The 12155-nt window shown below is 41.1% G+C and overlaps 4 protein-coding genes across 5 annotated transcripts; 1 reads left to right on the forward strand and 3 right to left on the reverse strand.

The window, feature by feature from the left end:
• Positions 1–10: 10 nt before the first annotated feature.
• Positions 11–1812, reverse strand: Bcccl1. The gene is made up of 2 exons (XM_001546797.2): positions 1217–1812; positions 11–1073 (listed from the first exon to the last, which is right to left on the reverse strand). The coding sequence occupies exons 1-2, from the start codon at positions 1538–1540 to the stop codon at positions 255–257; spliced, it is 1143 nt and encodes a 380-aa protein (XP_001546847.1). The 5' UTR covers positions 1541–1812; the 3' UTR covers positions 11–254.
• BCIN_10g02100 (hypothetical protein) lies at positions 1803–4390 on the forward strand. The gene is made up of 10 exons (XM_024695486.1): positions 1803–2488; positions 2543–2560; positions 2633–2699; positions 2752–2815; positions 2862–3045; positions 3097–3208; positions 3262–3361; positions 3418–3885; positions 3944–4015; positions 4079–4390. Exons 1-10 carry the CDS (start codon positions 2019–2021, stop codon positions 4153–4155), a joined length of 1632 nt encoding a protein of 543 aa, XP_024551280.1. The 5' UTR covers positions 1803–2018; the 3' UTR covers positions 4156–4390.
• A 260-nt stretch (positions 4391–4650) lies between these two features.
• Positions 4651–5977, reverse strand: BCIN_10g02110 (hypothetical protein). 2 transcript variants are annotated; one of them, XM_024695488.1, is made up of 4 exons: positions 5762–5977; positions 5441–5710; positions 5127–5388; positions 4651–4917 (listed from the first exon to the last, which is right to left on the reverse strand). In XM_024695488.1, exons 1-3 carry the CDS (start codon positions 5822–5824, stop codon positions 5131–5133), a joined length of 591 nt encoding a protein of 196 aa, XP_024551281.1. In that variant the 5' UTR covers positions 5825–5977; the 3' UTR covers positions 4651–4917; positions 5127–5130. The 2 variants fall into 2 exon arrangements, with proteins under 2 accessions (XP_024551281.1, XP_024551282.1); XM_024695487.1 differs by having other exon boundaries at positions 5441–5977.
• Positions 5978–8107: 2130 nt separating this feature from the next.
• On the reverse strand, positions 8108–9067 carry BCIN_10g02120 (hypothetical protein; the record flags this gene model as incomplete). Its single annotated transcript, XM_001546794.1, has 1 exon — positions 8108–9067. The coding sequence occupies one exon, from the start codon at positions 9065–9067 to the stop codon at positions 8108–8110; it is 960 nt and encodes a 319-aa protein (XP_001546844.1).
• Positions 9068–12155: the final 3088 nt, after the last annotated feature.

Here is a 12155-nt window from a genome sequence, read left to right on the forward strand (position 1 = left end):
ATCAAAAGAATGAATGAAAATTTCCTTTTCAATATTATCATGATATTGTTCCTTAAGCTTGATCCTATCACAAATCATCCTAAATGTGACCTTATGGACAGAGATCATGTTATGTATGATTAAATCATCCAATAAACGCCCCTCTTCAATATGCACCAGACCTTCCCGTTGTAACCAGCTCGGAAAACGCCAATCCCGCTAGAGTCTTATATATACCCACCCAGCTTATTATAGTATTCCGCATTCATAGATGATCATTTCAAACTCCCGCCAAATAAATCTTGCTCTTCTTTTAATCTCTGCTCCCGCTCCATCTTCCTCTTCTTGATAATCTTCTCTTCATCTTCTCCATCTTTACCCTCTGCTCCCTCCCTTTTCATTTTTTGCAGCCCGACTAAATCTGCCTTTTCGGGATTCCTGCATTTCTTTAATTTCTTAACTAGGGCTTGGATTTCTTGTCTTTGTTCGGGGGTTTGTTCTTCGGGGATTGAGGAGAGTGTTTGAGCGAGATTTTTAATTAGGGTGAGGAGTTTTTGGTAGGTAGATGTTGCGGTGTTTGTATCTGGATTCGAAGGGTTGTAGGATTTTAGCGCGAGGTAGAAAGTGGCTAAAGGGGCGGAAGCGAGATAGAGGGATGCGAACATTATTTGTGAGGGCGTGTAGTGGAAATAGGAATCACATAGTAGCGCGCTTGTTTTCAGATAATGACGCGCGCGTCCGTGGCTTTCTAATGTTAAATTGTGCATATTTTCGGGTCTTTGGGGTTCGAGTTCTGCGGGGATGGGAATTTTGTGGGTGGAGATGGCGAGGAGTTCCATGATGGCTCCTTCGAGACCGCGGTAGGGGTGGCGGATGTCAAACTGGAAGCGGAGGCCTTGGGTTAAAAGAAATTCTGAGGACAGAATCTCTTCGGTGGTTGTTTTGCCTATGTCGCTCGCGAATCTGGTGATGCGGAAATAGTGGTTTTCTGTCTTGGTGGCGAAGAAGAGACCGGTTTTTAGAATGGTAGTGGGTGTATAGGTCATTAGACTGTGACTTATGTAGAAGCGGCGGATGTATTGAATTGCTGTGGCCTAGGGTGGGAAGAGATGTTAGGATATTTTTTGAGCAAAGACAAGTTGCGCATATTGCCATTTAGAAGACAGCTACCAGCATTCCATAACGACAAGTAGTCGGTCTAATCAAACTAAAAAATCTCCGCATGAGAAGAACGTACCTTGACCTCAATCGGCACACCCAAATGATCCCCCAGCTGTAGCGTCTGTCTACAATAATAATCCAACAACTTCAATTCCTCATCCACCGTCAAACAATCCACATCTCCATCCGGTAGCGCAGTACTAGCAGACCTGCTATTCTCTGCTTCACTATTATCATTTGAGGATGCAGCACGAGCTTCTCTGGCGCGTCGAACGGCATCTCGAACTTGGGTTGTAGCTAGGGCATTTGTGCTTTCGCGTAGGGAACGGAGTGCGGACGGTGTGTATGACCAGTGACGATACTGAGTAGAAGTACGATAGCGGGCGTCTTCGTTGGACATGGCGAATCTCGGGGAGGATTAGTGAAAGTGGTTATGGCGCATGGTTGGGTTGTGAGGGTATGGAGTATGGATAAGAAAGAGGTTCATGGCTATTATTTGTAAGGTGGGAGCTTGGTGCAGCGGTGGTGGAAATACTTTGTTCCGTCGATTGGCTGGCTTGACGTTGTGCATGTTTTGGAATGCTTGCAGGGACGTATAGATTGCAGGACATTTGTCAAAATAGCATAAATGTAGAAGATTTGAACTTAACAATACTTTTATTGCTGTCCATCAAGATATAGACATCTCAATGTGACATGTCAATTCCGTTAACTGTGAAGCACCATATTCCTGTCATACGGCAACCTGAGCCGAGGCAATGGTGGGCACCGGAACACATCCAAGGTATATGACAAGATGAAAGCTTCAAAGAAATCCATTTTGGCAACGATATTGTGTGAATCAACCATGATATAAAGCAACTGAAGATCTTCCCAACATGTATCGCTCCATCATTCGGATTCATCGAGTCAGCCGTGTGGCTTCTCGTCGCTGTTACAACAGTGGACCTAAGATAAGTCACGATCCCACTTTATCAGCAAAAGATGAAGACAGCAACACGCATACAAAAAGGGTATATGCCCAACCTGCTGCCCCAAATTCACCCGAGGTTCAAGACAATTCGTACTCTTCATATAAACGTTCCAAAGGCCAGTTTGTTTACGATGCCTCTCATGGCCCACCTGTACCCTTGCGAAAGAAAACTCGTCCTCCAACTTTCATACGGCCTCTTCTCAGTACTGAACTTTCTACGCAGCAAAAGGCAAACCAAGAGTTGATAAACTCAGCAGCTGATCTTGGGGAAGAGATTGTTCATCCAAAGTTAGGAAAGGGTTATCGAGAGAATCTTCGTTTGCTCGATAATGGAGCATTCATGCCAATCAATTTTGCTGAAGGACCGGATTCGGTGTAGGTGTGCCCATTTTGGTTTGTCCCTGGCTTTGAGAGCTAACAGATTTATAGTCCACGTCGATGGCTAAGGTAAGGAATGGCGGAATTCGCCAAGAAATTCAATCTCTTGTCTTCTTGAGAACTACACTGATGATCTTTTAGAGACAATTGTCGTTGTGCAAAGTGTAGACGTCCTGATACTATGCAGCGAGAAGTAAACATTTTCTCGGTAAATGCCCCAATGGCCGACTATTGTGGGCTCTAGTCTGACAACTCATTAGTCTGACCTCAAAGTTCTCCCGGAGTCAATCAACAAAGCCAAGAAGGAGGGCCTTGAAGTAACATGTATGCACTTTGTCTTGCGTCTATTTTCATTGCTAATATTCCACAGGGCTCGATAGCGTAGATAATGATGCCAAGTCAGATCATGTTACTGTTTACCCATGGGACTGGCTCCACAAACATCAGGTTTACCGCGCCGCAGAGAAGTTCCAGTCTCCTAGAGCTTCAATTGTTAGTAGCACTCAGGGAGGAGATAATTCAGCGGAAGTAGAAGTTCCAATACCCGATCCAGAGTAAGTGCATCCCAATAATCATGTTCGACAATTTTCTGATATCTCTTGTAGTAGCCATGAAGTCGTTCTTTGGGATTCACTTATAGGAAAATCTCCACCTACTGTTAACTATGAAGAAGTCATGGCTAGTGAAACTGGCGTAGGAAAATGGACACGTATGATTGTAAATCTTCAAGCCATTCCGATCTCACATGATCTGTTGCTAATTTCACTCAGCACAACTATGGCTTCTGTTTCGTAGATGGGGTTCCAATATCTCCTGAAAAGACTCAAGAGCTTCTCGAACGTATTGCTTTTATTCGACCAACACATTATGGTAAAACCGAACCATTGTAGTATGATTCATCATTACAAATAGACTAATGTATTTAGGTGGATTCTACGATTTCACATCCGATCTAACAATGAAAGACACAGCCTACACCAGCGAAGCTATCGGTCCTCATACCGATACAACCTACTTCACCGATCCCGCCGGTCTCCAGATGTTCCATCTTCTTTCTCATACCGAAGGAACTGGTGGTGAATCTCTCCTTGTTGATGGCTTCTGGGCTGCTCGCTTGCTTCGCAATCGCCACAAAGATGCTTTATCAAAAATAGCAGTTCCTTGGCATGCCAGTGGGAATGATGGTATTAATATCACTCCAAATAGACCATACCCTGTTCTTACCATGAATACAAATCGTGCGGCGACGCAGATTAGGTGGAATGAGGCGGATAGAGGCACGATTCATCCCGGATACTCCCAGGAGTGGTATGAGGCGGCGAAAGCATATAATGATAGGGTTAATGATCCAAAGCTACAGTATTGGTCGCAACTTGTACCTGGACGGGCTTTGAGTGAGTAGAAACAGTTGTCAATCAATAAAGTCCCCGATAACTAATACTTAAGCAACAGTTTTCGACAATTGGAGAGTTCTTCATGGAAGATCAGAGTTTACAGGCAAAAGACGTATATGTGGTGGATACAGTGAGTTAAATTTACTTCAAAGATATTTCTTCTTGTGCAATCAAAGATACTAACAAGATACAGTTAACCGTGATGATTATGTTTCGAGATATTTGAACACAAATTTCACTCGTGAACAGATCTTGGAGAAGATACTATGATAACGGATATTATAGCTTTCTTCAAATATCTATTCTTTTCTTAGGAAGGGGTAAGAGGCTAGTGATCTATTGAATAGATGATGCCGTAGCTCTTTGACGCGCATTGCGAGCAATTATCAGGTGGTTTACCAAGGCAAAAACTAGATATTCTAGGTAGACTATAGAGAATGAAGATGCGAAAGATGTTCTAAGAGGGTAGAGTACATCGATAAGTATTCAATAAACTCACTTACCATCTATGATTACTTTTTACCCCAAGCATTTGCTCCCAAAGAGAAACACTCAAGTTAGGGGAGAATAAATGTAAATGTAAGTTCCTTTTCCATGGTCTTTAAGATGACAATCTTTGATGGAATTTTATTCATCTACTTCAATATGAATTTTCTGTCATCAGATACCTCGTTGCCGGGATTTTCATTTTTTGGAACGCCAACAATCTACAATCACAAGTTGGAATGTTAATCATCTCTCATCATTGCATTACTTTCTGAAATTTGGAAATACGCTGTTTCAAAATGCTATTTCTACAGTGAGCCTATGCTAGAATACTTGTTTGGTATTCTTTCATTGCTGAACTTGCTTAGTCTGATCTCTCTAACCTCATGAAACCGGAACGTCTCTTCCCGCTTTTGGAAAAACTCAATCTTCCTCTTTTTCGTTCTCGTTCTCGTTCTATACTCGTGAAAGATCGCTTTGCAAAAATTCATATAATTCTCGTTCTGGATCGAAGAATCTTTCCTGTATTTCAAGAATGTATTTAACCTAAGTGACAGGTGTAAGTAATTTTACTATGAGAGGTGGTGGTTTCGTGAACATGTGTGATGATTTGAAGAGTTAATACTATTATGACCTTCTCGCAATGGCGTAAACTGAAATAGAACGCTTATTCAAAGTTCCAATGGGAGTCAAAGTTTGAGATCAAAAGAACACAATGGGGTCTTTTGCTATCAACAAGAGTCAAGAAGACTTACTTTCTCATCGAGCCCCTGTTCTCTCCCTCAAATCTCTCCGCTTGCTTTCGTACTCTTCAAAAAAAGACGCTTCTCTCTTTCTGGCCGCCTTTAACTTCCCCCTCAACGTCTCACTCTTCTTATTGAAAGTTTTCGTCGCTTCCCTGACTTTCTCCACTTTCTCGTTGAATGCCTTGACCGTTGTGTTGAAATTGCGTTGCTCGGCTCTGAGTAAATTCAGTTTTTTGTAGTTCTCCAATTCCATCTTGTTGAGAGTCCGTAGCTTCGGAGTCGTCAGCTACTATCTAGTGTAGTTGCATTTTGTGTCCCATTACCTTGTCTTCAAATTCTACTTTCGCCTCTTCGAATTCATCAACTTGTTTTTGATGGTCCTCCTGTAGTTTCTTAAATTCTGCTTTCTGGGCTTCGAGATCTTCGTATTCTCTAGCGATCAAACGGGCCTGGTTTTTGTGTTTCTCATTTTCGCAGGTTTGGCTCTCTGAGGGAACTTGATCGTCTAGAAGCATTCGATCTATATCCTCGGAATTCATCTTTTGATCGTCGATTTGTTTGTTTTCTGATAATAAAATCTCAACACCCAAGACCTATTCCCGCTACGTCAACTTTCATCACGATGACGAAGCTCAGACTCGAACCAAAATGGTAATTCCTATACTCGCAAGTGCTTTCAGCTTGAGAGATGAAATCGTCTCGTTCATTGGTAAACTGTCAATAAACATCAGAGAGAGGAGGCTCCAAATAAAAAAATCGAAGAACTGCGTAATGTGGAATGAAGATAGGAGAGCGAAAACTCGGTAAAAGATTAGCGGTGTTGTTATGAAGGGATAGGGTATTCACTTAGAATATACTTCATTATAATTATATGGGTTTGTTGTTCTTGTTTGTAATGTTTAAGAAGTGTGATATGGCTTTGCTACAGTTGAGGTCTTTTGCTGTTGGATTATGGAAGGAGCAAGTACGGTTAGTTGTGCCCATCCAGAGCTCCTTTCATTTATGTTGCCGCGAAAGTTTTGGGGAAGGGCAAATCAAATACCTGCCCTCCTTCAAGAAGTACGAAATGCAATCGAAGTCCCAGCTCAAGTACTACCTACTTCGAATATCAGTTTGGCGCTCTTCGAGGCTTTCTGTATTGTTCTGTTGACTTCAAATATTATCTTCTACCATATGAAAAGACATTTTTCATTGTTGACTTCATTGACTACAGGTAGACATACCACTTACACCTCACACATCTAAGATCTACCAGCTCTAGATCTCTACTTGATCGACTAGCGCAAGAGAAAATTGTATCTGAAGTGTGTTCGCTCAAAATTACAGGAAGATATTTTGAGTGATATCATATTTGGGGAAGAGATGAGGTAATTGAAATTCATTCTGTTATTGATAAATACACAACAATATTAAAAGTCTGCAGATTCTTTACCATCAATCCTTCTTAAACATGCGAATCCTTTTCGAAAATTGAAAGCCACGCATTTCTATTGTACGCGAGCCCAAATTATCTGCCAAGAAGTTAACAATGTATCCAGCATGAAAAGAGAGCTCACACTTATCCCAGCTTACAAACATCATGTTTTAAGATGTGAGCCCCGAGCCATTTCCATAAAGTTTTAAAATTGATATCAAAAATCCAAAGTATTGACTAGATCACTTAGCTCCTCATTTGAGGGTTCCCAGCTAGCACGAACGAGGACGTGTGATCAAAGCTAGCCACCCTATAGACAAATTAGAAGTTAGACGAGTGGATATACTTATCGAATTGAACCATTTTTCCTCCCCTGACGAGCTCTCATGAAGCCCCATCGAGTGAGCTTCCAATGAGACTGTCCTGAACCCAACCAAGCCAAGGAGATATCGCCAAAGCACCCCCTAAAAGAGGTGAAAAGCTTCAACCAAGGAGATATCGCCAAAACACTTCCTAAAAGAAGTGAAAAGCTTCAACCAAGGAGATATCGCCAAAACACTTCCTAAAAGAAGTGAAAAGCAGGACAACATAAGACCGAGGGGTATAGCATGAACATATCACCGAAGCGAAAAAGTTCGACAAGCGTTCCCCAAGAGTCAAGTGTGTCAAAATAATCCCGTCGAGTATCTGGACGGGCACAGTATAATAAATCCATCGAATGCATCGGAGATCATAAAAGATTCTCCATTATGTGCAAGTTCAAATTGGATGAGAGGGCGGATTCAAAATGTTGTAAAACAACAAATTGGTGAAGGTGGTGTGGGCGAATGTCGACCAAGAAAGAATCTCTGCTTGTCGTCTCGAGAGCAGCAGAGGGCGCAATCTTCCTTGGCCAACGAAGTGGTGTGTGTGAGATGTAAAGATATGATGTTATGGGAATCATTTAATATGATAATATAATAATTTAACCTGTGACCTGAGACCTATCCTGGAATATGGTGGTGGAGCCGTAGTCGATCGTCGTCGTCGTCGTTGGGGTCGGGGGACCGCTCGATGGTTCGTGGGTTCGCGTTGGGGATACTTCAAAGTGATTAGTAGATGTCTCAGATGTGAAAAGAGAATGGACCTAAAACTAACCAATCATTCCGAAGGTTATGATCTGAATTCGAGCGACCACAGCTCGTATGTCTCTAATCTGTAAACCATTAACGAGCAAAAGCAAGATAAGATGGGATTTTGAATCCCATTTAGAAGGGAAGACGAAAAAAAAAGAAGAAAAAAAGAGAAAAACTCCCCCAGCCCCCAAGTAATGACAAAGGAAATGAATATGTACAAGATGCGATGTTCGCTTTTTTGGTGATTGTTTTGTGATACCTTGAAGGATAGATAATTGGGTTACCAATCCAAAAATTCATTCCAACAAGGCCTTTATTTTAATGTTTTTTTGGTGATGGCTTATTAGGCACATCTGTTTTGTTTGAAAGAAAAAGAAAAAAAATACTAACCTTGAGTCCGGGGATTCCAGGAAAGGCCAAGGTCAGGTCACAGATTAGTATTTAATAGCAGATACAATGCATCAATTTCCACCATGAAGGATGCAGTTGTATCGACTATATTGGTCCCTTTGGACATGAAGAAGAAGAGCATTTAGGTGGTCTGACTCGAGCACATCATCAGAGAAATCAACTTCAGGATCGCAAAATCCTTCCATGATACTCAATCTGCATTGTTGACATCTTGTGTGCTCGTCGCAGCGATCAAATGTACTCTTGTCTTCTGGGGGATAAAATAAACTATCCTGTTTAGAAAACCATCCAGTAGGATTGCCTTGCTGATCCTTCTCCTCAATAAGAGGAAAGCTCTCGTGTGGCATACTCCTTGCCCCTGCATGTCTCTTACGATAGTTAATCATATCCTTCTCAACCACATAAGTGATGAGACGACCACGAATACAATCGTTGCTTGGTCCTACAAAGCGAACTCTTTTCGCAAAGCGAGAAGAGGGGCTCTTGAAGCAAGACTTCAGCTGAGAGATCATTGGAGCATCTGTCATCTCGACTTCCATTGAAACAACTTCAGAGATTTCGGCATATACCGACGCAACTTCAGTTGGAACAATAGCAGCCGGGGGAGGAATGGCAGATCGGATGTCTTCGAGAAGTTGCGCGCCAGCAACAGAAGAAAAACTAATAGTAACCCTGGATACTTTACGAGAGGGTTTTCTATAAGTTGATCTTTTCTCCGAGGGAGGAGGAGAAGACGATCTAACAAAAGTCTTTCTCTTCTTCTCTGGAGAAGAAGGAGCAACCACGGATGAGCCGACAAGCACTCCAACTCTGTTTCTCTTCTCTGCAGAAGGAGAAGCCACTAGTTGAGCTGCTTGGGGCTTTGGAAGCACCTTTTTTTTAGGTAGAAGAGGGGCAGCCTGGGTGATGACAGGTGCAGCCTCGATAACAACTGGGTTGTTGATGATATAAAAGCAGACAGCAACCACAAGGGCTGTGCCTACGAAGGAGAGGAAATCCGTGAAGGACATTGCAACGATTGATGTTAGAACAAAAATCGGCACGCCGACGAAGATTGAAAGACGAAAGTGAGGTAAGAGGTTGGTGAGAGGTTGGTAAATAGTTGGGTGTCGATGAGTTGGTGGCTTAAAGATAAAAGCAGTAAGAAGTCAGAGTATGCAGTGAAGTAATTAGATTGAGAAATTCAAAGTAATCAAGAGTGCATACGATGGAGAGAGAAGAAAGGAAAGAACAGAGGACAGCGAGATGAGTGTCAAAGATTCGAAAGACAAATAACGCTAAAATTGAGTAATGTACTAATTGATCAATGTCAATGTTGTTGACATCACTAAAGATTTTCTAAATTTTAGCGGCGACGATAGATCTATTTGGTCGCATGGTAACCACCAGATCTTTGCCCAGCAACCAAATTATATCTGGTAAATATAGATGAGACTTTCTCGATTCTTCTATGTGAACTAATGAACTAGATGTTGATCATCTTGCTGGCGATCTTTAAGTATGCTAATAACAATAATAATATTTCGTTCCTATCAATTTATTATCTCTACATGAGTAATTCATGCTCCTTCAAATGCAATACCACATAGATATCTAACTTACACCTGAGAATATTTGATTCTTTCTCAGATTCATTCCAAGATTAATCTCGTATACCTGATACATAACATTTTGGGAAGACACCTATGTATACACAGTAGGTAAACTTACACGCAGATATCAATAAAGCTACCCGACACGCTAAAAATTAAACCTCCGCCATAAGGCTAAGATGAAATAGACCAACGAAAATTGGTCTGATCAAGCTCTAGATTTATTGATATCTTCATGATTAAACAAGATGCACAAAATCCAGTGCTTAGGAACCAAAGTATGTTACTTCATCAAAATGACTCAATAATCACCAACATGGACAAGTTCTACTTCATCAATTCCTTCAACTGCCATGACATGGCTTGCAACATAATCTCCATACATACCAACCACAGAGTATAATCACAATCTACAATATGCAGCAGCTATACCAGTCAAAAAACGAGCTATAAAGTACCACACCTGTCAAATATAGTAAACATACTAGAGATAAAGTTTACAAGTTAGCCCCCCATTTTAGCTCATGGTCTGATGACGGCAAGGGCTGATCAAGATCTAGTTATTGCCACTAGTTACAACCTGCAGATGCTAACGAAAGCTTAAATCTATAGCAACACATATATATCAGATCGAGTCTTTCTGATGATATGTGGTATCGATACTCAACATGGAAAGATGACACAATATAAGTACTATTGATTTACTACTATCATTTTTCATCACATAACCTCTTTTGAATTCTCTTAGTAGTCATCGGAAAATTTGGTATACGATAAAACTTATCACTGGGCCCAGAAACTTCAATTCTGAAGTAAGAACAATTTCCGCAGTGCTTAAATACACTAGAGTCTACTCGATAAGGTTTTCCTCAATAACCCGGAACTAGAAGTATATTCCTGGAGTCCCTGGTTATATAATAATAAAATGTACAAAGTTAAATGTAGTGCCAAGACTATTAGACATGCAACAGTATGAAAGACTGGCGCTAAAAGTAACACAGGAGCTAAAGTGATGCCAAGTCTTTCAGATATGCAAAAATGTAAAAAGCTGAAGTTACTAGCCGGAAATTGAAACTGGGGGTAGTGCAGGTAATACAAAAGCTAAGTCGATACTGATAGATATGTAATAGAAAATGGAAAATAAGAGATGAAGCCAGTGATGACAAGGCTGTGGTACGTTTAAATAATAACTGAGCTTTCCCGTTACTTTTTATTCTATTCTTGAGCGAATACCGCTCATAATTCATACTTGATTCTTGGCATGTACCTATACTCTCCCTACAAATCCGAGCTTGAAAGCTTCAAGACTATATAATACATATCATTCAAACCATCTATACAAAACTCATGGAACACACACACATGATATGGAAACAATCCATCCATTATTATCTCCTACTCCAACCCCAATCAATATCAAAGCATCCTCGACTCCGGAAATCGAATCTCATTCATGATACATCACCCATGAATTCCCTTCAAGTTCGCGATCAAATTCCCCAGAGTTTGAGAGCTCTTCTCTTATTAGTTATACTAATACTGCTGCACCCGTTCAAACTAATCTAATACGTAGATAGCTGATCTCTAACTTAACCACTTGGTTCCTTGGTGGAGATGTAATATAGTATGTATATATACACGATGTCATGATTCGTCCTATCATATGACTTCCCATTGCCCAAGATCAAGAACCTCGATAATCTCTTCAAGAGGCAATTGTGGAAGAAGAGGAGAACTTAAAATATACAAGAATTCAGGGGGGTAAAGCTGAATTCGATTCGAATGTTCTTCCATTCTACCCAGGACTTTACAAAACCTCTCGTCCCAAAGGCTTCCTCCATAATTTTCTTCCCACCTTCTCCGTTTACAACCCATAACCCACAAACTTACACAGATTTTGTTTGAGATAGATGCGGTTTTAAACTCAGTATTGAGATAAATGCTGATGTTGGTGGTCCTTGAGCTAGACTTTTGGGCTCTTCATCAGCCCACAAACTGAAATCGCAGGATCAAACCTCTCACCCCCATCCACATTTACAATCTCCCTCCTATCTCCCTCCTATCTCTATCTCCACTTTTCAGATTCCCAAACTTTTGTATCAACTATCAACTATTAATTATTAACTATTAAAATTTATATTTATACCCTCTCCTTCCTTCTCCCTCAGCTTAATTACTTTTATGTATAAATATATAAACACAAGATAGAAAACTCACCAACTAATCGGCCAACCAAATAGCTCTCATGTATCCATCCATTCACATCACATCTCCCATCCATCTATTCAATTCATCCGAGTATATACACTCCACTCCTCACCTCCTATCGCCTCCCTCCTCGCCCCCTACTGCCTCGCCTCCACTGCCTCCCTCAAAATATATTCATCCCACATCTAAATCCCTCATCTACATCTACAAACCCCGTATACTCATACTCTTATACTCTTATCCCAGCCCCTCAGCACCCAAGAAATCCGAGCTATCAATAAACCTCCCAGTCATCTAT

Source organism: Botrytis cinerea, chromosome 10 (genome assembly GCF_000143535.2).
Source record: "Botrytis cinerea B05.10 chromosome 10, complete sequence".
In the NCBI taxonomy this organism is placed as follows: Eukaryota; Fungi; Ascomycota; class Leotiomycetes; order Helotiales; family Sclerotiniaceae; genus Botrytis; species Botrytis cinerea.

Coding starts and splice junctions, on each gene's coding strand:
- Bcccl1 (XM_001546797.2), bottom strand. CDS start 1,540: ATGTCCAACGAAGACGCCCGCTATCGTACTTCTACTCAGTATCGTCAC. Junction 1,074..1,216: donor GTGTGCCGATTGAGGTCAAG/GTACGTTCTTCT, acceptor TTCCCACCCTAG/GCCACAGCAATTCAATACAT.
- BCIN_10g02100 (XM_024695486.1), top strand. CDS start 2,019: ATGTATCGCTCCATCATTCGGATTCATCGAGTCAGCCGTGTGGCTTCT. Junction 2,816..2,861: donor GGAGGGCCTTGAAGTAACAT/GTATGCACTTTG, acceptor AATATTCCACAG/GGCTCGATAGCGTAGATAAT. Junction 4,016..4,078: donor ACGTATATGTGGTGGATACA/GTGAGTTAAATT, acceptor AACAAGATACAG/TTAACCGTGATGATTATGTT.
- BCIN_10g02110 (XM_024695488.1), bottom strand. CDS start 5,824: ATGAACGAGACGATTTCATCTCTCAAGCTGAAAGCACTTGCGAGTATA. Junction 5,711..5,761: donor GTATAGGAATTACCATTTTG/GTTCGAGTCTGA, acceptor TAGCGGGAATAG/GTCTTGGGTGTTGAGATTTT. Junction 5,389..5,440: donor AAGTAGAATTTGAAGACAAG/GTAATGGGACAC, acceptor ACGACTCCGAAG/CTACGGACTCTCAACAAGAT.